Genomic DNA, 27,257 nt, shown 5'->3' on the forward strand with positions numbered 1-27,257 from the left:
ATGTAATCGTACTATGAATGACCGATAAATAGTACTCCAAGGGAAATACAAGTCACAATTATACAAAGACTTGTATAGCTATGTTTGTTTTTATTTAAAGTACAAGAGAAGGAGTTACTTCTTACATTGATATGTCCAAATATATGACAGACTTATCCATGTCTGCCCAGTTAGACCTTATTCCATTTGAGTACATTGAACTGTTTGACCCATTGACGTCCTTGAGGACTGTATCCTGTATTGGATTGGAAGCACAGATTGAAACTGTTGTGCACTCTGGTGTTAGCACTTCTCACAGTAAAATATATTAATGGAAAAGAAAGAAGTCATATGAGCTGCAAGACAAGTAACAGAACATGATTGATGCTGGGCTCTTATTTGAATCACAGCTGAGGGAGAATTTTTCACAGTGGTTTAGGGCGATGGGTCACACATTAGTGACGCACCATCACTGGAAAGTACTAATTTAACTTTACATAGAACCTAAGTAAAAGACAGCCTAAGTGAGTGAGTTTTATGGTACAACTGGTAGATTTAGAGCAGATCCCTTAGTGGTAGACCCATTAGGCTGAGGGAGATCAGCAGTATTGTATAGCTCTGTATCCAATGGGGCAGCCCAAGGTAGCGGCCTTGATGATTAAGTCCAGAATAATAATCCTGAAGTCAAGTCTAGTGTTGCAAACTTTTATGTGAATGCTCGTATTAGACAATCCCAAGGCTTAAATCAGCAAAGCCTGAAGAAAAGAACAATACCATAGGAGTTGAATTTCCAGCCATCCAGACTCAAAAAGCACAACTGTCAAAGGCTAAATGTCCTGTTATGGCACATCCTCGAAATGGTCCCCCTCAATCAGGACTGAAACATAGATTCCAAGATGTGGCATTCAGGGTAGACCGTATCAAACCATAATGTTTTATCAAATTGAACAACCCATCTAAAGTGCCCAGAGATTTTCCTGTGGAGGTACTGCATAAAATGTCTTCATAAAGTAGACGTCAGATGACGGAGAGAAAAATTAAAATTGGTGGCACCTTTCAACTGTGAAACATACTCTGGTGCATAATCATTAAAATATCTTAGCATTTTGTAAGTAGAACTGGACAATGGGGAAATACAGTTTAAAACTACTGTGTTTGTGTTATTGTCTGATTAGCTGGTAGCACAAGCCAGACAGACAAATTGCTAACGTAGCACTAAAGCTAACCATGAGGCAGAGAGAAAGTGTTATACATCTTGCGTCTGTGTCCTTCACTGTTCCAAGAGTGGAGATGAACGATTAGGTAGGCCTATGTTTATTTGGGCTGGTGTTCAGACTTGCAGAGAAGCTGTACATTGATGTCCTGGATGTCCATGGTGTCCAAGACGTGTGTTTCAGATGTTGTTTTACTACCATGGGGAACCACTGCATTGGAAATGAAAAACAAAACTGGTCTTACTTAAAGCGTGGAATCACAGCCAGTAATTTTTGTTTTTGCTGACAGCGTAGGGGAAGGCGGTGTATACACCCCGGCTAGTTTGGTATACAATAGCTTTATTAAGTTATGATGGAGGAAATGACCTGTGATGTGTTTTGGGTGTTCAAATATAATGTGTTTTTTGTCATGCTGGAATCAGATCCCACGTTGGAATGCTCAATGAAAAAATATGAGAACATATTTTAAGAAATAATTTTTTACTTTCTATTAAAGTATACACATTACCACAGAATTAAGTAGTGGGCTTTAGCAGAGGAGTTTATGCAAATGTTTTAACTACTTTAACGATTTATACTATAGTATATAATAACCTGTATGATAAAGATTTAGGTACTCAGTAACCTAAATGAACTACACACAGGAACACAACAAAAGCCAAGACGGTAGCTAGCAGAATCTTGTATCAGTCAGAAAGAAGAGTAGGGGGAAATGCAAGAAGGTTAGCAAGACAGACCTAAGAGGAGATGATGATGATGATGAATGGATGGATTAGTTACAGATTTAAAATGGTCAGCATGCAATTAAGAGGCACACTGACGGATAGAAGAACCAGTCCAAGATATCCAAGATAACCAAAGTCCCTTATAAGCTGAACAGCTACATATTAACATCCTGCTACTACACAAGTACCAGCTCATAGCCTGGTTCATTTTGCCAGTCGTCAGCAATATCTCTCTAGACTGGAGAGCCTCCACAGATGTACATAACTTCATCTTTGAAAAGATTGGCCAGACAGTTGGATTGGTAATATTTTTGTGTTTCCTTCTGGTAGATCACTTTCAGGCCTCATTCCAGAAATATTCCCAGATAACATTTCAATATAAAATTCTAAGCTGTCCTTATAAACCTCTAAGGTACTCCACTTGTAAACTTCTCTCCATCTGGAAGCTCACAGTTTTCGATTACCCATTAACTGCTGTTACTGAATAAATTCTCAGCCCATACCACAACTTTAACTCAATCATGTACCACTAAATTTACATTCTTTCCTAACGCTGCTGCAACATCAAAGGTTTTTGCACCTCCAATTGATGCATGAGTTGTGCTGTCCATCTAATCTGGAAGAATGTCCTTGCAAATCTCCAAATTCACTGCACTAAAACATCATTTTAGCATACTTTTAGAATTTCTGGTTGTATTTGGCCATTTATGGGAGTGTTTGGAAAGACTCCATGCTACTGAGTCAGATGGTCATGAGGGAGACCATTAAAGGTGTAGGAAGTTGAATCTGTATATACTATCTCAAAGTGAGAGACAGTGTGCATAGACTCCAAGGGACAATTAGATGATACTAATGCTCTATTTTGTGGTAGTATGGTCGAGCAGTAGGCTGATCAGAGGTTAGTGTTAAGCATTTGTTGTACACACACAGGCAATAAATGAGAACACACACTCAAAGACTTAACTCCAGGCCAATAGTTTTTTATATAGAAAAATATTATTTTCTTTATTTTTAGAACCACAAGATTCAAATTTTAGGTAAGTACATAAATTGTAAGGTACTTCACACAGGTAAGTATAGAACTTTGATTTAAAACAGTAGTACAAACAGTTTTGGTTAAAATGGCAATAAGCTATTTTTAAAAGTGGATACTGCAAAAATCAACAGTTCCTGGGGGAGGTGAGCAATAGTCACTTTTTTAGGTAAGTAAAGCACTTACAAGTTCAGTCTCCTGGGCATAAGCATCCCACTGTTGGGGGTTCAAGGCAACCCCAAAGTTACAGCACCAGCAACACAGGGCCGGTCAGGTGCAGAGGTCAAAGGAGGACCCAAACAACATAGTCGCCTATAGAGAACAGGGGTGCTTCTTTTCCAGTCTGCTAGCAGGTAAGTACCTGCGTCCTCGGGAAGCAGACAAGGGGAGGGTTTGCAGAGCCCTGGGGGGAGACACACAAGCACACAAATAACACTCTCAACGGCACAGGGGCGGCCGGGTGCAGCGCACAAAGTAGGTGTCAGGTTTGCTGCAGAAAAAACTGGAGGGACCCTGGGGTCACTCTAGCGATGCAAGCAGGGCACAGGGGGACTTCTCGGGACAGCCACTGAGTGGGCTAGGATGAGGGTCGCCTGCTGGTCACTCCTGCACTGGTAGGTGGATCCTCTCGGTCCTGGGGGCTGCAGGTGCAGTGCTTTGTCCAGGCGTCTGGTTCCTTTGTTACCAGGCAGTCGCGGTCAGGGGGAGTCTATGCATCCTCTCTGCAAGCATCGCTGTGGGGGTGCAGGGAAGTTGACTCAGGGTGTCCATGTAGTTGGAGTCGCCTGGGAGTCCTCTCTGCAGTGTTGGTTTCTCCAAACTTGAGCCAGGGGTGTTGGGTGCAGAGTGTGAAGACTCACGCTTCTAGCGGGAAGTTGTAGTCTCTTTAAAGTTGCTTGTTTTGTTGAGGATGGACAGAGCCGCTGTCCTCAAGAGGTTCTTGGTCCTTTAGGTGCAGGTCAGTCCTCTGAGTCCTCAGAGGTCGCTGGTCCCAGTGGATGTGTCGCTGTGCGGGTTCATTGAGTCTGGAGACAGGCCGGTAGGGCTGGGGCCAAGTCGGTTGTCGTCTCCATAGTCTCTGCTGGGCTTTTAGGTCAGCAGTCCTTCTTGTTGTAGGTTGCAGGAATCTTATTTCCTGGGTTCAGGGTTGCCCCTAAATACTGAATTTAAGGGTGTGTTTAGGTCTGGGGGCAGTAGCCAATGGAAACTGTTGTGGGTGACTCCTCCTTGTTTTTCTCATTAACTCCTCCGGACTTGCCGCCAAAAGTAGTGGCTGTGTCCGGAGGGGCAGGCATCTCCACTAGCTGGAATGCCCTGGGGTGCTGTAACAGGCATGAGCCTTTGAGTCTCACCACCAGGTGTTACAGTTCCTGCAGGGGGAGGTGAGAAGCACCTCCACCCAGTGCAGGCTTTGTTCCTGGCCACAGAATGACAAAGGCACTCACCCCATGTGGCCAGAAACCTGTCTATTTGTGGCAGGCTGGCAGAAACTGGTCAACCTAACACTGGTGTTTGGACTGGTATACAGGGGGAATCTCTAAGATGCCCTCTGTGTGCATTTTTCAATAAATCCCACACTGGCATCAGTGTGGATTTATTGTGCTGAGAAGTTTGATACCAAACTTCTCAGATTTCAGTGTAGCCATTATGGAACTGTGGAGTTCGTGTTTGACAAACTCCCAAACCATATACTCTTTATGGCTACCCTGCACTTACAATGTTTAAGAATTGACTTAGACACTGTAGGGTTATAGTGCTCATGCAACTATGTCCTCACCTGTGGTATAGTGCACCCTGCCTTAGGGCTGTAAGGCCTGCTACAGGGGTGACTTAAGTATGCGACAGGAGTGGGTTGAGGGCATGGCACTCTGAGGGGAGTGCCATGTCGACTTATTCATTTTCTCCCCACCAGCACACACAAGCTGTGAGGCAGTGTGCATGTGCTGAGTGAGGGGTCCCCAGGGTGGCATAATACATGCTGCAGCCCTTAGAGACTTTCCCTGGCCACAGGGCCCTTGGTACCAGGGGTACAAGTTACAAGGGACTTATCTGTGTGCCAGGGCTGTGCCAATTCTGGGAACAAAGGTACAGTTTCGGGAAAGAACACTGGTGCTGGGACCTGGTTAGCAGGATCCCAGCACACTTTCAATCATAACTAGCATCAACAAAAGGCAAATGTTGGGGGGCAACCATGCCAAGGGAGGCACTTCTCTACAAAAGGGCACTAGCCTTCACCATGAGTACCAAGTCTTTAATAGCAAAGTACTTGTTGATGAAAGTGCACTAAGGACGTTTAGGGACAAACAGGCATAACCATTGCTTAATGCAATGCTCCAAGTCCCCTATTTCTAAGAAGAGATATTTTGCACGCACAGCCATCAGTTCTGCAGCTGTGCTTCACTCTTTTAAAGTGAGCTCACTTTAATGAATCTAGAAAGAACTATATTAACCATTTAGATTTACAATGGAGGGGTCCTTCGTGAAAGTAAAGACAATCCTCTCAAAAACTTTTGCCACTGGGATTCAGTTAAGGTTTCAACCTTGCTACTGTTCTGCTACCATCAAATTTTAACTCTTCCATGCCTCCAAGTAATTATTTTCCACCAACTTGATCAATAGCCTGACCTATTATTTTTCACCAGTGTCATCAATGAAACCTGTAAAGTCCTATGCTTTGAGTTTGTTTTAGTTAATATTTACATATTTTGTTTTTCGCTGGTCTGTGTTGTTATTACTAGGGAGGGTTCAGTAGCCCCTTATTTATCATGCAGCTTCTTTCTTAATTAAAGGTTGTGAGAACTACTCACTCCTGATTAATAAATGTTCTTTAGGTAAATCCATTAAAAAAATATATAGGATACGATGTGGTGTTGTGGAACGAGCTGCTGACTTTAGAACTAGCAACGAGGTTCAAGTCTGGCGTCAGCTCAACATCCTCTGAATCTGGACAAATCACTCAATCTCCCCATGCCTAATAAATAAATGAAAATGATTCGTACCTTGTGTAATGTAACTATTGTTCATATAAAGGTCTCCAGTGACCGTGGTCTAAATTTCCAGTATGTAAAACTGCAAATACAGCCTGTTGCTCAAGCTGTCGAAAGATATTCGGGAAAGCAGATTTGTACTTTGTGCATTTTCTACGTAACTGAAATATCTAAAAAAAAAAAAAAGAATTGAAGAAAAACTGAATGGCACAGAATAATTATATGATAGAGAGACAGAACTTCGTAAGGCGCTGTGTCGTCACAGTAGACACTTGTGTGCGTGCGTTCTGTCAGACTTCTATTCTCATCACTACTCATTTAAAATGGCGGCAGACAGGTGCAGCTCAACTCTGGCAGGAAATAATTCAGGCGAGTAATGTCTTACCCGTCCACTCCACTTCATTATATAATATGTCGACACGTTTTGCCTCCCAAGTAGTTATGTTTATGAAACGTTTTTAACTGCATAATTTAAGGCAGAGGTCACCCCATGATAGCTACCGGAGACAACAGCTTAAGCACCATTCTTTGCTTCAGGCAGGGTGGCCAGTTCTTTGGCTCTCACGCCAATATAGAAGGCAGGCTTGATGTAGTGCAGTTCTTTTATAATTATGACAAATTGCTTGGTTCCATTCTGTATAACCATGTCACGTAGGGGTATTGCTCTTCTATGCACTATGGTTTTGTAACTTATCAGTGACGCGTAATTGGAAAGAAGAATGTTCAGCTGACCCATTGTCAAATGTAAAGCTTTATTGCCGTTTCCGAACTTGCAAGCTTTTCTGAACTATTGAAAAAGTAAAGTACGAAATAGAAGAGACAAAAGTTTTTCAAATATAGCAAGGTGTGTTTTTAAATGGCGTCACGAGCGTCGCTTCAAGCAAGTCTCAAGAACACATGTAAATTGCTGTTCGAGAGTCTATCATACGATTATAGCTTGTGAACCTCCAAGCCTTAACTGTCTGAAAACCCGTAAATAAACAACTATAGGCCCGATGCAAGTAAAATCTCTAAGTGTAAACAGTGTGCAGGATTAATGATGTTTATAGATGGTTTGACACTGAGACATGGCTTAATACCACCTACATTTCTCGCTCTCTTTTTTTTAACCATATTGGAAGTACTACCGGCTCGCGTGCCACAGCAGGTGCATGGAAGTCTACAGGTCTCATCATATGTGGCCTTGAGCGACATTCCCGCAGGGGGCCTTCAGGATGGAATAGTGGGATACCACTCAGGCCATTTTGAGAAGCTTGTTTTTTCAGACCAGTATTATTGGCTCCCGAAATACCAGATAATACCAGGTACGGAAATCTGAAACCGGGAACCACCGAGCCTTATGTGGTGCTGTCTGGACCCGCCCCTTGGTTACCCTCTTACTGCAGCATGGATGTAGCCTCAAACACTCCCTGATCTGTATCTTTACGCACTATGCCCTACTGCCGGCAACATATACACACATAGTCCTAAAAAATACCCTCAATACACATTTGCCACCTGTGTCTAACAATGATGAAGATTTGTATATTTGGTTCTTGTTACTTCCCCTGAAGTGGGAAAAAACACAGATTTGGGCCCAGTATTCTTGGCCATACATGTTAGCCCCCCTCTGGTGGAAATAACTTGTAACACTTGGATTTAGGTGCAGGGATATCGGCTACAATCAGACATTCATTGCCTCTCTTTATGGGCATCAATTCACCGAAACGCCAAGGGTAGCAGAAATGAAATAACACGCCTTTTGACCTCCACTTTCACATACGCATTCATACTTGTACATACACACAAATTGACACTTACATGCACTGTCTCACATAAACACTGTAGCACGTACACAATATACATTTAAAAGCATTTTTACTTACATCAGCTGCTGTTCTGCTTTCCTTCTCTTATTTCATGACCGAGCTTACAGAACCTTTCTGGAATGCACTTCTGAGTTTAAAGAAGACATTTATTGTTATTATTACTTCACCACGAGGTTCCTGAAAGACGAAATTAGTAGGTTGGAAGCACACGTTCAAAAGTAGTCGCAGCAATGAAAACAAAATATATCAAAGTACTTCTCAGTTGCAATATACACAGCAAATACATTTGATTATATTATAGCATAACTTCAAAGCAAAGCATAAAAGTCAAAATTGCATCACCGTTGGGCAAGGCTGCAGGGCCTATAACTCAGCTTCATCTTTCTAGGGCTTCAAGTTGATGACTCTGGTTCAACTGCGAGAAAGAGATTTTCTACCCAAACGGGGACAGGCAACTGACGTCTCCGTTCCTGTCTGAAGTCAAGATAGTTTCCAACTAACTCTGCCGTTGCCCAGAGCCATCGTTCCAAAAACGTGCCCCCCTCCTCTCAGACTCGGGAAAGGAAGGCAAGCCTTTGGAGACTGGCCAGATCTCCTAGACCCCTCCTCTTCCTAAGGCTGAGCAGAAAGGAAAACACCAAATGTACTCTCTCTTATCAGCTAGGGTCTGGTGTGAAAAACACAGCTTGGTCTATCATGTGGAAAAACACAGCTTGGAAAAACACAGCTCATCTGCAATGTCTCAACTGCAATGTCTAACTCCACGTTAAAGCCAATAGGCAGCTAACCTAACTACCAAATGTAATGTCTAATGCTATGTCAAAGCCAATAGGCAGCTAAACTGAACACAGAATGTAATGGCTAATGCCATGTTAAAGCAAATAGGCAGCTAACCCAAATACCAAATGTAATGTCTAATGTCATGTTAAAGCCAATAGGCAGCTAAACTGAATACAACATGTAACGTGCTCCTGGTGAACATTGAGCAACTAATATGCGCAGTGGTGAAACACAAAGTCATTGGTCAAACACAATTAATAGCATCACACTCCACCCTATGACCAATTAATTGGTGTTTACATACCTCTTATTTCAAACAAAAACAAATAAGCAAAAACATCAACACAAAAAAACATTATAAGCAAATCAGATTTGAATGATAAAAGCAATCACTGTAAAGCCATGGAAGTGGATTAACATATTGATCTCATAACCTTTCACATCAGATACATCTACACAGAAAAGACTGAAACCTATACTCTGATTGGGATAATAACTGATTGAACAGTGTCTCTAAAACAGCGAGTGGATGTAGCATGAGTTCTACTCATGTAAAGGTACACGGCCCACCTGAAAGGTTTGCTTGTCCGTGTGAATTTGTTAGAATTTTGTGTTTCTAACCCATGCTACAGTATTTATTGTTCCAGTGGCTGCATAATCCTGGCCTTAGTGGATTTGCCAGTGTGGTTGTGTCTTAAGAGGTGTTATAATTAGAATCTGGTTGAGGAATGGGAGTGGTGTATGTAACTTGGAGGGAAGAGCAAGGCAATTAAGTAGGTAAGAGAGCCAGTGGTAATGGGATTAGGGCTTGGTAGCAGCAGAAAATAAGAGGGAGATTCTAGAAAAGGGGAGATAGTACGTAGGCTTGTGAGAGGAGAGTGATTGTTAACACAGGATGTTTATCATATACTAATTATCCTAACTTACAAATACGTTATATATAATACATGATTATTTAACAATTCCAGCCTTAACTGAGTGGAACACAAAGAATTTTAGAAACTTTCTCTTTCACTCCCTCTGGTATTATGTAACTCAATGTCCTGAGACCAAGCCTGAAAAACAAAACTGTTAAAAAGAGCCTTATTTGGTGAAGCACAATATACTCTACATGGAGAGAAGCTCTCTTGAAAACATGCAAAGGAACTCTCTTCTTTATATAAAGAGAAAAAAAATATATAAAACACTTGCAGTTGCACCTACTCCCGGGAAACAAGAAGACCCCACAATTCTGCTTCCCAGTGTTTGAGAGAGAATAGTAAATACATAGTATGTGATTTTAAAAAATTGTGTTTTTCACGATTCAAGTCTTACTTGTAAACGTGTAAAAATAACAAAGTCCTCTAGTCCCTGATTTTTGATGCATAAGCAGCAAACTTCAAAGACAAAACTGAATGCTTTACTGCAGCACTTTATAACTTTATATCACTACCATCAGTGTGTTCCTTCTACTAAATCCAACTCCATGCCTATTTCCAAGGCTTAGTGGCAAAAATGATAAAATGTCTTCAAGAGAAAATAATCTCAATATTCTTGTCATTTTGTAATCTTGAATCTTACTGTTTCACAGGTGATGGAATATCTATCTAGTCACTCAAATATTTATGTGCCCACAGCTGCATATATTCACATGATCAGTGCTTCCATTCAACGGCTATCTTTTTCACTTTACTCTCATAATCACACAAACAAACCTCTTACTCCTGAAATGAGACCTAATCAATTTAGAACTTTCAAGTTTCGGAGCGTCAAAACTATCAAACTAGAAAAAGTATTTAGAAAACAGTCTAAAAACAACTCCAAAAACCCAAAGCATAAAAAAGCTTCCACTGTGCTCATCAAGACTTACTGGATTTCAGAGATTGATCACTGAAATGACAAACCTTCTAGGGTAGATGAGGCCTTCAGAATCCTTAAAGAAAATTACATCTGCTTTCTTGTTCTTTTGGGTTTATCAGCAGCCTTTGACACGACTGTTAATGAGATTCTGTCTGCATTTTGTTTACTCAAGTTGAACGCACACACAAGGTCCTGGAGTGTTCTCTGGCTTCTGTTGAGGGAGGCACCAATATGTTCAAATTTAATTCTTCAGACTTTCTCTGACATTTCTCATCTGTGGAGTTCCTCTTTGCCTCAACCTTCAATCAGTCAGTCATTTTTTAAGCACTTCAACTGTCACACATGAGTCTCTGGGCACTGAGGTTGCTGTGTCTCAGTCGAAGAACCATGTCTTGAGCCTTTTCTTGAACACCGCTAAGGAGTGAGCTGTTTGGAGGTGCAGAGTAGGTTGTTCCAGGACTTGGCTGTGATGTAGGAGAAGGAGAAGCTGCTGCTTCGGTGCAGTAGGTGTGTGCAAGGTTGAATGTGACAGGGCGTAGCTGTCTTGCGGGAGTGTGGAAGTTTAGTCTGTGGTTGATGTATGTCAGTCCTTGATTGTGTAAGGCTTTGAAAGCCAGAGTGAATATTTTGAACTGGAATCTCTTCTGGAACGGGAGCCAGTGGAGTTCTCTGAGGTGGGGGGGGTTATGCTGGCACTTCTAGGAAGGTTCAGGATGAGTCTGGCCACTGTGTTCTGTAGGGTCCATAGTCTTTTGAGCAGCTGGGTGAGGATTCCATCTCTTTAATGCTGTTCAATTACTACATGGACATGCTGGAGGTGCCAGTATTAAGAGCTGTGAGGTCTTCCTCTATCAGTTTGTAAACAGTGCTCTCCCTGCCTATCTCTTCTAGTAATAGCACGGATGTCCTAAAATCAGTCATCTTGACACTTCAAGTGCCATAGTCTTCAGTCTTCCCAAAATAAAACCCAATGACACAGATTTTTTTTTTTTACTCTAAATAACCTTACATCTGCTTGAAAACTGATATTCTCAGGCATCCCTGTCAAATCTCATTTTTAAAATCTCATGCCAAATGTCTGGGTTTCCCATTGGTCTCAAACTAACACTTGAGAAAAATGTTTGAAACATTACAATGACAGAGACTTCTGTTCACCTACTAAGGAAACTAAAACCTTGGATCACAACACCAAACTTGACGACAGCATTACAGCAAGTAGCAAACCTCATCTAGAATGAGTAAACTGTTCACATCTAATACCACTAAAAGCCATCCTTCATTTGGCAACCAGGCTGATCTTGCATGTGATAAGGTAAGGCCTTGCCTCACCTTTATTACTTGCTCTCAACTGACTGCTGTGCCATACCTGCCTTAAAATCTCTAGTGCATTCCCTATAGAATATTTCATTTAAGGCACACTTCTAACCTTGACTTTGGCCGTAGCCACTAGACAAACCCGAAATAAAGACTCCCTCTGCACGTCAATACCCCAAAAATAAAAAATGAAAACCTCTAAATCAAAACTTTTCCTATGTAACACCAAAAGGCTCCATCTTCCTCCCTGTGAATGTTCGTCTAACACTTTTCCTTCAGTAGAGGTTTAAAAACACCTCCCGCCTCAAAGGTTAAAGTGTTTGTGTAAGTCAGTTCTCCATTCTGGAATTTGATTCCACCTCTACAAACAAGTTGACGGTCTATGGTCGTCATAGCCTTGGAACACCCCCTGTCCCGCAGGTTAAGTTGTGCTATTTCAATACGTTAAATAGATGCATAAACTATGCCTCTGTTTAACGATTCTCCGCAGATTTAAACATTTCACTTATTGTCCATGAAATTTACTGATTCCGTATCAATCATATATCATTGCCTTTGCTACTGTTGTTTAATAGTTGTATATGACATGTTTATATCTAAAATTGATATTAAAGTATTGCTAAATCCTAGAAGTGTTGACTGCAGAAGACGATAAGTACAGTTTCTAACTGCTTAATTTGTTTCCTCGCTCATCTCTTTAACCCCTGTTAAAAACGTGTGATCATGGTGCCTTTCAGGCAGCACAGCCTTTGTAGATGTGCTGTACCGGCATCTATTCTTAGTCCACCTCATTAGTTTCCGTGAATTAGTTAATGGCTGACTGCCTTCCACTGTAAGCTACCCACAGCAGTTATTGTTGTCCTCGGCATAAAAGTTCTCAGGGGATCTGTTCGTGCTGTATGGATTCTCCATCCCTCTTTACCTGAAGAATAATTGCCAATGAAGCTGAATGGATGCTAGAGCCTTTCTTGCCATGCAGCATTTAGTTTGTTTTCATTGACCCGGTGCCATTACTTTAAAATGATTCTCTGCTACCTGTTTAATATTCCTTCTACTACCTCCACTTGCGTGCGCCCACGCAGGAAAAAGACAAATGGATGCTCAGTTAGGTATTAATTTTGCATTATGCTGGGCCTGTACTGTAAATACATTTCCACAGGGCGCAATAAACCTGGTGTTCACCTTGTCACGGATGACTCCATGCACAAAACAGTTTGAGGCAAATGATCAGAAGCAGAAGCAAAACTAATGAGCTCACTACATTGTGGTGTTTTACGGTATTAGACTCAGTTGCACAAGTCATTTGAGTTGCATATTTTCTATTTTGCTCGGGTATAGTCAGTCTTAACCAAAGTTCGACGCACGAAAGTGGCTTTCTATATTTTGACGAGGGAAAATTTTAAGGGAGCACTTTGTGGTATAGAGAAAAGTGTCACATCTTACATTGCTACCTTTCATGTACATGTAGAATAATATTTTTATAGTGCACATCAGAAACTAAATAATTACCTCTGGTGCTTGAATATTATGTCTTACTATTACTCAGAAGCATGGAAGTCTGTTCTACTGAGATTCAGAACCTTGACCCTCAGGTTGAATACACATTTATTTCTCAAGTGGTCACACTAATTAATATTCTATTTTATTTTGTATAAACTATATAAACAGTTAAAAAAATAAATCTGTAAAATATACCAAATTGCATGTAGTGACAATTACAGTTGCTCCAGAATGTATACATTAAAAATATGGATATCTTCACATAAACATTCAATAACACTTTAGCTAGATATTCCTTATCCCAGCAACTATTCAGGGCTTTAGCGAGTCTAAAATTGGAGCCACATAATTAGTAAAAAATAAAATTGACATCCCAGGTGCAACACTGGTCAGTGAGGACAGAGAATTATAAAGAACCAAGATTTCAGTACATCAGGCCAGCTAAGGTGAACGAACCTTCAGTATATTGTTTTGCTAAAGGCATGCCACTTTAAAATTTCTGTCCAGGGCTCTATACTGAAATCAGTTTAGTATTCCTCTGGGTTTCCATGATTCATTTTAAGTGACAGAATTGTAATGTTTATGTTCAAATGAGCTTACTCTGACCTTTGATGTCCCTCACGTTGTTCTTCTTGAACCACCAGCCATTCAATTAAACAGTGGATATATTTCTCATTAAGGAGCTGCTTTTCACACGGAAGGCAGTGCAGTTCCAAAACTAGGTAGATAGCCTATGTGCAGTGGCGTTTCTAAAAATGATTTTTAGGGGGGCAACACTGGGCCACAGATCAAACTAGTGGGATCACCTATACCTCAAGGGTTTTATCATGTATAATTAATAAAAATATTTTTATGGGAGTACAGTACATAGTTTGAAACATTATCTATTTAAACATGTATTCAAGGAAAAGTGTTTTGTTGCACATTTCTTAAAATTCAGTGTATATTATAGAATGTAAAAAAAAAAAAACGATCCACAATTCTATATCTAGAAAGAAAGTTTGAGTCTGACTAGTTGGAGCGTGCCATTTTTAGCATACCCAATTAGTTATGTATAATCATTTTCAGTTCTAACCATATATTATGTGGATCTGCAGTTGAGAAATTTGTCAGAGCGCAGCATACTATTGTTGCATGCCTACAGGATCCAATATTCCATAGATTGAAGGCATGACACAGTAGCTCCCTCCTATTCCACGTAAGTGTTTGGCATTTTGTAGGAAAATGCCACTGTTGGCCCCCACTTTCTGCCTTGTGTTGATGCAAACTTTGATTGAAAGTGTGCTGGGACCCTGCTAACCAGGCCCCAGCACCAGTGTCTTTCCCTAAAACTATACCTTTGTTTCCACAATTGGCACAGCCCTGGCACACAGTTAAGTCCCTTGTAAAAGGTACCAGGGGCCCTGTGGCCAGGGAAGGTCCCCATGGGCTGCAGCATGTATTATGCCACCCTGGGGGACCCCTCACTCAGCCCATGCACACAGCCTCACTGCTTGTGTGTGCTAGTGGGGAGAAAAAGGCAAAGTCTACATGGCATCCTTTCTCAGGGTGCCATGCCTCCAAAATCACTGCCTGTGGCATAGGTAAGTCACCTCTCTAGCAGGCCTTACAGCCCTCAGGCAGGATGCACCCTACCACAGGTGAGGGCATAGCTGCATGAGCAATATGCCCCTACAATGTCTAAGTCAATCATTAGACATTGCAAGTGCAGGGTAGCCATATTGAGTATATGGTCTGAGAGTTTGTCATTACGAACTCCACAGCACCATAATGGCTATAATGAATACTGGGAAGTTTGGTATCAAACTTCTCAGCTCAATAAACCCACACTGATGCCAGGGTGGTATTTATTGAAAAATGCACACCAAGGGCATCTTGGGGATGTCCCCTGTATGTCAGCCAGGCTGGTAATGTGGGACTGACTGGTCTATCCCACCGCTGCCGCCAATGTAGGAAGCTAGCTCGGTATACTTTATATCAAAATGAGACACAAAGTCCAGGGGTTCCCCAAGAGGCTTGACAGAGGCAATAATAGATAATATTAGTGCTCTATTTGTGGTAGTGTGGTCGAGCAGTTAGGCTTATCAGAGGGTAGTGTTAAGCATTTGTTGTCCATTCACAAGCAATAGAAGAAATACACACTAAATGATTAGGGGAATATGTTAGCAATGAGGTGGATGATCTCCTCCCCCCCCCCCCCCTCACCTAGCTAGGTAGACCAGGGTCCCCAGACCTCTGTCTCCAAGGATAGTACTTACTGGATCTGTATCTTCAACAGGGGAGCCCAGTTTCTCTGGGAGCATTGAGGGCAGCATCAATGAAGAGAACATCCTTTTAGCAAGGATGGCCAAGAGGTTAGCTTTGGAGCAACCACTCCTAGCTATAGAAAGGGAGAGAGCAGAAATGTGTGTAGCACCCATACATGGTGGCAGCAACATAAGTGTAGGGTAAGAGAGAATTCTGATATCCTAAAAAATCCCCAAAGGGATTGCCTCAAAGTATGAGGAAGGTAAGGATTTCACCAAGTGGTTCACAGCTTTTGAGAAGGCTTGTGCAACCAGAAAGTTTAACAGATCTCTCTGGGGAGGTCTCCTTTGGGAACTGTTCGCTGGTAAGTGTAGGGATAGACTTCTCACATTCTCTGGTAAAGATGCAGAATCCTATGACCTCATGAAGGCTACCATGATTGAGGGCTTTGGATTCTCAACTGAGGAGTACAAAATTAGGTTCAGGGGGGCTCACAAAACCTCGAGCCAGTACTAGGTTGATTTTGTTGACTACTTAGTCAAAACACTAGATGTCTGGATAACTGGCAGTGGAGTGCATGACTATGATGGGCTTTATAATTTGTTTATGAAGGAACACCTGTTAAGTAACTGCTTCAGTGATAAGTTACATCAACATCTGGTAGACCTAGGTTGACTTTCTCCCAAAGAATTGGGAAAGAAGGCAGACCATTGGGTCAAGACAAGGGTGACCGAGACTTCCACAGGGGGTGACCAAAAGAAAGGGGTCACAAAGCTTCCCCCAGAGGAAGGGTGGTGAGACATCCAAAGGGGGGGGGGGCTGTGCCCGCATTGGACACTTTGAGTCGCCCTTGTACTGACCAAACTTGGTGTCCCCTCTCTAGCGACTCCACTTCCTATGTGTAAGCAGTTTCAATTGTGCCATAGAATTGCTAGCATTCCAACCACTTTTTTTAACCATACTTCTGGCTGGTCTGAGGCTTGTTTACCAGGCCATGGGCTTGGGTGCTGTTATGCTACTCTTTTTATTTGCAATGCAAGCTTGTTATCATGTAACACACTGTGTTATTGCATTAAATGTATTTACATTATCTTTAAGTGATAGTTGGGCCTGTCTTGTATCTTTTGTATCTCTGTGTCAAACAATATAGTGGCAATCTCAATCAGCTCATTGTACCTGTCTTGAAGATGACCCCATCCAATTCTAGAACTTAGAAATCAAAATGTCCATGATTATAACTGAATAACCCTCCTGGGTGAAGGAGGGCTCCCTTAAGCTAAAGTCCGACAAGACCACTGACAAGACCAAGATCCTCATCCTGGGACCCTCCTCCTCAGCCTGGGACGATTCCTGGTGGCCCTCAACACTTGGCAGCCCTCTCACCCCGACAGACCACGCACGCATCCTCGGCATTGTCCTCGACTCTGCCCTCACCATAACAAGACAGGTCAACTCTGTCACCTCCACCTGTTTCCACACCCTCCGACTCCTACTGAAGATCTTCAGATGGATCCTAAACAACTGCCGCAAAACCATGACACACCCTGATCACAAGCAGACTTGACTACGCCAATGCTCTCTATGCCAGAACCACAAAGAAGAACCTGAGCAATCTACCATAATTCCAGAACGCTTCCGCTAGACTCATCCTGAACATCCCTCACTGAGTACACATCACAGGATATCTGAGAGATCGCCACTGGCTCCCCGTCGAGAAAAGGATCAGCTTCAAGCTCCTCATACATGCATACAGAGCCCTCCACAACCTTGGACCCTACTACCTCAACCACTGCAACCGTTTTACTCCCCTGCTAGACCTCTCCGCTCCTCCCAGCAGTCGTTCCCATCGTACCACATCAGCTAAAGGGAGATCTTGCACCTACCTTGCAGCTAAATTTTAGAACACCTTAGCTGATTGATTGATTGATTAGATTCATATTATTGAAAAATAACTATAACTATGAACTATTTTGTGGTTAAAACAAGTGTATTATATTTGTACATATTTTACTCTTTAGCTTGTGCACATCATTCTGCCTTCTGCATCATGTTTAAACATGATAAATGCATGTGCCACAATTTTTCTTTCTAAATATGTGAGCAGCACCTTACACATATCCAAAAATATTGGGTCTACAGGATGGGGAAAAAGATAAATCTTATCTTAATCTAATTTAAAAAGGCTAATAGAAAAATGCTGTATTCTTTATTTCTTTAAGTGAATATTTTTCCAATGATTTTTTAACGTTATGCCTGAACTCAATTATTCTTGCAAATAAGCCAGCCATGCAGAACATTGTTGTTGATACTTATGTGCATGGTTCCTGACTGGATATTCGATCACCCTGTTTTTCACAAAAAATATTTTTTCACAAGTGCATGGAAAATCATACTGCATTTGAAGAAGAGGGACTGAAAAGAATCTACTCAAGTGAGCTTCCTCAAAGTTTTCATTATTTTAAGTAAGGAAGGAGAATAAGTTTGGAATGAGGTCCCAGGTAAATTGTTGATGAACAGTGGGCATATGTTGCAGCACATTTGATAGGTAATGAACAGAATCTTTAAATAAACTTTCAGTGTCTCTGGCAGATGATATAATGAATGGAGTGTAGTACCGGAGCTGCGTGGTCTTGGTGTTTCAAGACCAGAAGTTGAAGTGCACAGTTTTTCTCTTATCTTTGCCGACACTGGAGAATATTTTTAAACAAAATTTATATACACCTCTATGGCAGAAAATAGACGTGATATCACAATGACTTTCACTGTGATGGCTAGCTGAAGAAAGTGAGGAGTATCCTTCGAGAGAAGTAAGAAGTAACCTGCCTAAACCACTGCCGGAACTTGTGATTGCAGCCAACTACAGGTTCTCTTACCTGAACTCTTAACCTTCATGGTTAATGAACACAGTGACTGTAGTGTGTAGTCTGTGTATTCTTGAAACTTCCACAGAAGGCAGCGGCTTCCAGGCAATATTTTATATTGTTGTTTGTTGAATTATTTAGTAGGACAGTGGCAGGCATCCCACTCTACAAAATGAGGTTTTTCCATAAGTGAAACATCTTTATTCCCTTGCCAATCCTTCAGGTCTAGAGCTGTATATGTGTCCATCTTCAAGAGACATATTTTTTTCTAGTCCTTCAAGACATCTCCAGTTATGTAAACAAAGTCTAAGTGAGGTATGCTAACTTATTTTCCTAGAGTCTTTCTGCCGTAAAAGACCATGCAAAATCTAAGAACCTGATAAGGTACAGTTACCACTGAATGTGGGTTTATCAATGTGCCACATCATCAGCACCTTTGGGTGCTTTTAAATATGTCTGTTGTTTTGCAGTTTTACATAGAGCACACAAAAGTCGAATATGCCTTTTCTCATACTAACCTGAGAAAATATAGTACCTCAATTGTATTTTACGCTTGTCACACAACAACCACATAATTAATTCTAGTCCTCTGTGGTAGATCAATCAGACGTTTTAACTCCTAAATATCTAAAATCTTACCACATATCCTTAGCATTGAAAATAGATTTTTTTAAACCAGCAAATAGCAATTATTATTTTAACAATAAAGGCAACAAAGTTGCCATGAAAACAGTGCATTCATATGCTTTTCTTGGTGTATGTATGTATGCCCTTCACGTGGGTCGATGAAAGATATTAAAACGTCTTAGAAAAAATCAGCTACTGAGAACCAGGGCAGGGGAGCAACATTTAATTCATTAAAAAAAATGAAATATCACTTCAGAAATACTATACTGCTTTTCTTTTCTTTTCTTTTTAATAAGATGAGAGGAGCTGGCACATTCATATTCACATCTTTGGCAAGAATTCGACTTAATGGAGAGAGTAATTATTCAGCGTTTCTCATAGTCTACTTCAATTGTGATATTGCAGTGTATAAGAGGCCATACTCCACACAGCACTTTGTATGAGGATCGTTCATGTATCTGCTTACTATGATTATTAATGAAAGGTAAAATCAATTGAAGGGCTAGCCCTGGTGAATCTGCCCAATCCTTAAGCCTTTATCACAGAAAAATATGGTTCATTGTGTCTAAGACCGCAAAAAGGTCTTGAAAAGTCGAACCTGTTTTTTTTGCCATCATTGAAGACCACTATATAAGGTATTCTGATATATGCCAGAGTTGACCGTGTGCCGCAGAATCCTAATTGCTGATCATTGAGAATGAGGCGCTAGTCTGTGCCATTAAGAAATGAGTTGTTAATTAGGCTTCTAACAACTACTTCAATATCTAGGAACAGGTTTTTCTTTCATACACACTGCTGGGCATGCTACCGTGGGTAAGTTGGAGGTGCTTGTTTTCCTGGCTACGTTTAGCTGGAAAAATCATAATATGAACCACACAACCAGATAGAGCACCAAAGCAGCATGTGGTATTCAATGTGCTATTCCACATGCAGTTGTATAATCACCATTTGAAAAGTAGTCAATATAACCTCGCACATAATAAGAGTATTTTAATGTACGCATTCAGTGATTACATTTCATGTCAAACAGTCCTCTTTGTAGATACACTAACAGTTGGAATAGCTTAAATGTTAGTGGTTGAGCATATTGTTATGCAGTCTTCGATTACTTAAAGAATGGTTTGTATTGGTCACATGACCCATCTCTTTGAATCCATTTCCTTGAGTAATGAAAAAAGCATTTTCAATGCAATGGGTCTCGCATTTGCTCAAGTTAGAGCTATTAGGGTTGTAAAGAAGAAAAAAAACGCAGGGCAATCGCACTATGTAAAATGCAGCGAGGTCGTGCTGCATGGAAAATAAACAGATAAAGTAGTCCGGACACCATGCTGTAAACATCGAGCCTCGTATGTTTTTAGTAGCTTACCGGTGCTGTGTAGGTGGGCTAAACACTGGAAAAGGCATAACGTATGCATGCCTTTCACAAATGAAAGCAAGTGCATTTTAAAAGGCAAGCCCACAAACCAATAAAAGAGACTGACGTGACATGGGCGTGGTTGGAAGCCCAAAGAGAGATTACAGAACGGGACGGAGCGCTTTGCACTCGTCCATAACAAAGTACTGCAGTGTGGGAGCCTGCAAAGCAAGGAAACAGCCCTGGGCACAGCAGACAACATAGGTAGGGAACCTGTAATCCCATACAGTTTATCAACTGTGCTGAAGAGAGTGAATTCCCCTCCTGTGCTGAATGGCATGCAGCCCTACCAAGACTACTGCTAATTTGGATTTACAACTCATACTGAGGGCACCAGTAGTAGCAATCGTCACCTGAGTAAACTGGGAGCACCACTGGATATTCCCTCCAGGAAGCAGCAAATGTGCCTTCAATGAAGACCGCTTAAAGAACCCGATAATAGAATGCTCACTCACCTTCCTTCAAATTACCCCAGAGCTCCAGCAACACCAATCAAGACAGGTTGATGTTTATCTGAACCTGCTTCACTACACACCCTCACCCTTTACCTACTTCCGCCCTCCTCTCTGCATTCAGCCCGTGCATGGAAGGCAGTAATCTAGGTTTTAGGATTATAGGATCCAAAGCGAAATAGTAACCAGAAGAAGAATCTGCTACCACTAGGGCTTCTAAGAGGCATCAACAAAGCTGGGTATGGTTGGTGATGTGGCTATTTTCACACTGACATGGACGGAATTTGTCTGCTAGCCAATAAAGCAGCTGTTTGGGACAGAAAACTAAAGTTGGTACACAGCTTGTGCTGACCTGATAACGAGGCTCTTCTGTTAGATTTTGTTTTAAGAATTCTGTAACTCTCCTGAAACAAGATGAGTTTAATATTAAAGGATATTTTCAGGGAACATAGAACCAAACCATTCTAACAGTCATCTTCATACCTGGCTAAATCACAATCCTAGCCCATGTCCCAAAATGTGTATGTTTTACAAGCCTCCCTGTTTCATCTTCAAACTAATAAAGGTTTCAGTTTCATTTTTCTTGTTTGGACAATTAACTCATAAAGTGTCTAATCCAATGGAACTGTTAGAGGAACATCACTTCATATTGCTTCCAGTCGTCTCTTTTGAAATTTCAAGGACAATTAATCCAAGCAATATATTTAACGTCAGTATTAAGATTCTGATTTGTCATAGTTGAGGTATTGGATGTAAACATATGTGTGTTGAAACATATCCAGTAATATATTTCAAGTGTTTGATAAATATTAGTAACTCAGCAGATGTCTGTTGGCTGTCGTGAGAAAGTGGATTATTAGTCAGGGGTTGATAGTAGTCCACCACAGGTACTAATGGCACTATCCTTGTTAGACCTAGGAAAACTTTCATTAATTTGAACATGAGCTCAAGCCCTCATAGCTATGGCACAGGGCAGACCTGCTTAACTAAGTACTAAAAATTCAAAAACACAACAAAAACCCCACTCCAATTTATAATAATGGAGAATATTTTAATGAATGCAATGAGACCAAAACAACAAAAATTCAATTAGGGGAACCGGAGATATGATTTTCTAGAGTTTAAATTAAGTTTTAGCACCCAGAGGGACAAAGCGCTAACTGTGGGCTACTGGTTGCACTAGACCAGGTCAAAGTCAAAAGTTAAGGCCGACCGCAACGAAGCAGGACACTGAGAGCAGGTGCGGCAACACACCTTCATTGGATTGACTTGGCAGGTTGGTTCCAGTCTTCTGCCGATTCGTCAGACAAAAATCTTTGAAAATATTTCAAATGCCTAGCTTTTAGAGTTAGACAGGAGGAGAGCACTGACACTTATCTATTAGCCCCAGGACCTTAGGGACACTACTTACAGGCCAGGTTTCACTCCAGTAGAAGCCAGCAGCAGGGTCCATAGCTGGTCCAGTAGAACTGGTCAGCTGGGCTCTTCAGAAAACTGGACTTCTTGTAGCTTTTAAGTTCTTATAGCTTAGCAGGAGGTCAGCCAACTGATCTTTGGAGTCGACTTCTATGTCCTGGTCCCAAGTGGGAGCAGGTCCAGCCCTGAGGAGGGGGGGGGGGTGTCTCCTCACAGGTCACACTAGTCATCCTTCTGTGTTCCATTGGTGTTCTGAATAGAGTACTGGGGTTGGCTCATTTATGCCAAGTGCCATCCGGTTGGTGGGAAAAACTCCTTGTCTCCCCCTAACCAAAGGGGGATCTCATCCCAAGGGTGACCCCTCCCACTTTTGCAGCACTTCCTGTATGTTGTACTGTAATCTATTCTATCCCTTAGTGCCCCTCTCTGTCTAAAATCGACATGAGAGAACATTTCTTGCTCTGTGCAGAGCTACCTGTGCCCATCCAGATGTGTGGCCAGGGAAATTAGCAACTCCTGTGTTCACTCAAAACTGGTTCAGGTGAAAACTCCTTTCCCATTGGGATTGAAGGCTGGCTGGGAAGTAGGACAATAGAGAAGGGAGGTCCAGGTGTAAGCTATATCTTCTTGTGACAGGCAAGATAGGAAGATAATTTTGTTCCTGGGAACTCCCTAAATGATCATCATGTCTCAGCCCTGGGAGCATCCTCACACATCAAAGGAGCCATTCAGCTCTCGGGTAACATTGCACAGGTGGGAAAAGTGACAACTTTCAAAAAGTGCCGTCTTTAAAACAGTATTATATAATCCAACTTGACCAAAACCACTCTGGGAATTATTCACTGCCAGGACATGTAAAACACTTAAATAAATATGCTATACGTTTTGAATACCATGCACCCTGCCCTATTGCCATTTAAGGACTACCTTAGGGGTGACATATAAATATTAAAAATGAAGCATTAGATCTTACAAAGATTTATTTTGCCAGGTTGAATTGGCACATTTAAAACTGTCTACCCAAGTTGCAGGGGGAGGACTGGAGACATGCTTGCTTTGCACGGTCACTTTACTGGTGTTACAATATGTGTTGGAGTCCACTAAGGGCATTTAACTTATTGGCCCTGGGAACACTTTGGTCCACATACTAGGGACTTATAGGTAAGTTAGAAATGCAAATAAGTAGTGTAGTCAACTTTGACATGTTTGACGGGTTAGAGCGCATGCACTGGGACATGGCTAACCGTGCCCTAGTGTATGGAGCCCAAAAACTAGCAGCATCAGTCCAGAAAAAATTGGGTTGAGCATGCAAAAAGAAGCATTTTCCCACATTGTACTTTGATTAGTATTAGATAGTGAGTTATTGGTAGTTGTAATGTATTACAGTCTGATCAAGGCCACTATTTTGAGAGTTTAGGCTAATTTTCCTTTCATTTGAGAATATCCATTTCATCGAAGCTGTTAAAGTGTTCATGTTACTAGCTATATAATTTCTGTGCTGAAGTGCTTTGTAATCCTCCTTTCTATTCTTTTTTACCAGGAGCCAAGTAGGCGTAAGCCTGGAATTTACCTGTCGTTTTGTGCATTCTACCGATGCAACACTGATTCTTGTTTCTAGTCCTATAAATGGAGCTGGCGGTACTACAATGGCATTCTCGTTGAAAGCTCAAATTAACAGCATTGAAACCAATGTAAGTCATACATTTATGAAGTTCATGGTACTTTCTAAATAATGTTTAAGTGAATGTTCCTGTCTTTTCTATCTAATAAAAGAGCTTTGAACCCAAAATATTTCTAGTAAAATAAGATTTGTCTTTATATAATTTTAATAGCATTTACAAATTATATTTATAGAATAATATTTGAAATTCTTTCTTCGTCTATACGGCTTTTCTAATTGTTATATATTTGGAAAATGTTCATTTTCTGAGGTTGTAAAAGGGTGTTAGGTTTTTTTCTCCCATGACATTGTTAAGGCGCTTAGATTCCAAGGTTAGCTAATATTTTCATTTACATCAAGTTGTTGAGTTTCCAATTCCTACATAATTGCCAGTAAAATATTGCTATGGAATTTGGAGATGCATGTTCAATGTTTATTTTTGAAGAAAAAAACGCACTAGGACATGCCAGTCTATGCTTTTAGGGTGCACTGTAGTTGGATTTCCAGCTGCCTTCCATTCTTACACAATTGAAATGCACTTCTTTTTCACTTGGGTTCCCCTATTGTGTGTTTTTGTGTTTGTGTTGCATACAAAAAGTAACATAAACTTTTAAATTATGATGGGTTATTAATGGAGCCCCATGTTTCTGCTGGCGTCAGTCAAGACCACCTCTTACACCCCTGCATCACTCAACCTCTTATCCATCAGTTTTGTTAAACATTATTATAAGCAGACTGGACCAGCTTTGTATTTACCACCATTTTCATCAGTTCCTCACATCCAATAGCGTTGTGGCATCCTTTAGGTGTTCATCATATCGCCTCTTCTATTCACAATCTACTTAACCCCTTTAAAGGATCTGATCAAATAATTCAGTCTCACCTGTTTTAACTATAAAGATGTGGCACAAAGCATTCTAAAAATGAATGGCCCAGAAGACATCTAGAGCTCAAAATCTGACATCTGCATTTACACCATAAATACATGGATGATGAGTAGCCACCTAGAGCTCAACACTATACACCAAGATCATGACCTGAGGCCAGTGGCATAAATACCAGCCTACATCCATAAAGCACAAGGACCTTGAGGTCCATCCAACAACATAAAAAGAAGCAAGAACCCTAGGAGTAACCATAGTCACACCTCTACTTGACACCATGTGCCAAACAACATAACAGAGAGCACCTTCTACAAATTAAAAACAATGCATTGCATCTTCCCAAACTTAAGATACCACCAAAAGATACATGCTATCCTCACACTCATAATCTCCAAGCCTAATTATGCCAACATTCTTGCTACACCCAGTTTCATCAAACTCAAAGTGGAACCAAATCAAAATATTGCTGCAATCCTCCTCCTCCATGTTTACCAATGAAGCTGCATGACTCCAGTCTTGCAGTCACTCCACCTTCAAAGTTCAAGGCCCTTTGCATCTTGCACAGAGCATCCCAAGGAAAATGGCCAATATATCTACAAGTGAAATTCAAGCAATATAAACAAAATAGGGCATTCTGCTCCAGGTTTGCACCATGAATCATCATGCCACTTTACTATAAGAAATCCATGGGAGGCACTGCTTTATAAGTATAAGAAGTCAAGCTACGGAACTCACCACCAGCAAAGATTTGATGCATTCTGAGCATATACACTTCAAAAAGTTGCTGATAACATGACTGTTTCCGAGATAACTAAATCCCCCACGACCCTGGCATAGAGCCACAAATGATAGTGGCACCTTCAAGTCGAATGTACAGCTGACAGCCTACCGATCTGGTAAAGCCAAACTGGTACACTACTTTCTATATCTAGGAAAGTCATGAAGGACTGACTTATGGCTAGGATTGGTATTATATAGTAAGGTCAATTACTATATTTCCCTCTTAACCCACAATAGTACTAACATCATAAGGCTGAGCTGCTGGAAGCCAATTGTTGTGTCTACAGGCTGCACAAAAACTCCTTTATGCTGCCTAATCCTGTTATACTCACATTAAACAAATCTGCTACAGGTCTCATTTATCACCTACTCCTATACCAGGCCATAGACCAGCTATCACTAACTGAACTAGTATTGAATAATTGAAGATGATGAGCCACAATGCAGCTGGCCAATTGGAGGACTCTAACCTAGTGCACAGCCACACGTCCCAAATAGCTACATACTATGATCACTTCTTTACATATCAAAATGACACTCCGATATTATGGGATGTAACAAAGTCCTTCATTGCACATCCTCCTGCCACATCTGTCTTCAGCCATACCTGTTCTGGACCACAAACGGAAACAAATATCTGGTTGGAAATCTCAGTGAAGTAACTAGCTAAGTGGGCTATGATTACAGGAAATACTATAAAGGGATTAGCAGAGCTGCTCAAAGCAGCACAAGCATCCTGCAATCAGGTTTAGTGTATCACCCCTCATCAATCAAGCTAGCTTGAATTTAGTGGCATAGCAAGCATGGGACCCACATCTAGGCATACCCTTCCCACTTAGGGAGAAAAATGCAAAAAGAACAGATGATGGATCGAATGGGGAACAAATCAAACATTCACCCCAGTCACAGATATGTGTTGAATCCATATTTTTTTTGCACGACATGCCATTTCAGTTTGTGCCCAGCCATACGCAAATCAGTCGACCCTGCTCTCCATGGGAACAGTCCAACCCAAACTGCCAGGCTAGTCCCTCCCAGGCTAGCTTGAATCCAGTGGTATAGCGAGCACAGGACCCAGTGGGCTCACTGTGCCACTGGATTCAAGCTAGCCTGGTTGATGAGGGGCGATGTCCTGAAAATGGTCTCAGGATACTTGTTTTCGATCCAGGAAGGACCAGACCTGGCAGTTCGGGCAGGACTGTTCAAGTGTTGAGCAGGGTCAAGACTGATTTGCATGTGACTGGGTCCAAACTGGGGTTGCATGGTGGGCAAAAAGCGATGGATTAGGATGTGGCTCGAGTGATTGCCAGTGTCTGAGATAAATTCAAGCATTTCATCCATCACCATGTTGTTTTTGCATGTTTAGAAAAATCTTCACAAGAGCAAACTGTTGCTCTCACACTGCCAAATTGACAACACAAGTTTCTTATTGAATCAGATCTGAATAGTAGCACCCACTCCCAATGACCTATGCTGAGTAACAGGTAGGGTTCAATGAATGCAGTGGTCTTAAACATTACATATAGATATATGGTAGGTTTACTTAGAAGATGTCTTGTTAGGGAAAACATCAAACTATCAAGAAAACACCTCTTTACCAATAATTTATCCTGCTTGCACATGGTTGTTGGGCTGTCAAAAGTGAGCTCCTGCAGATTGAGTACTTTTTTGGCGCCTTGCTGTTATATAAATATGCCAACGTTGGGTAATGTCTAATTACGTCTAGATATGGAAAAC

At 41.3% G+C, this 27,257-nt stretch overlaps 1 protein-coding gene across 1 annotated transcript in view; it reads left to right on the forward strand.

Moving 5' to 3' along the window:
* The window catches only part of CFAP47 (cilia and flagella associated protein 47), a 2,216,809-nt gene that overhangs the window by 714,644 nt on the left and 1,474,908 nt on the right, over window positions 1–27,257 (forward strand). Inside the window, exon 38 of the mRNA XM_069204610.1 lies at window positions 23,737–23,887. Within this exon, the coding sequence (XP_069060711.1) occupies window positions 23,737–23,887 (151 nt within the window). The remainder of the gene's footprint in view (window positions 1–23,736; window positions 23,888–27,257) is intronic.

This window comes from Pleurodeles waltl, chromosome 8, assembly GCF_031143425.1.
Source record: "Pleurodeles waltl isolate 20211129_DDA chromosome 8, aPleWal1.hap1.20221129, whole genome shotgun sequence".
In the NCBI taxonomy this organism is placed as follows: Eukaryota; Metazoa; Chordata; class Amphibia; order Caudata; family Salamandridae; genus Pleurodeles; species Pleurodeles waltl.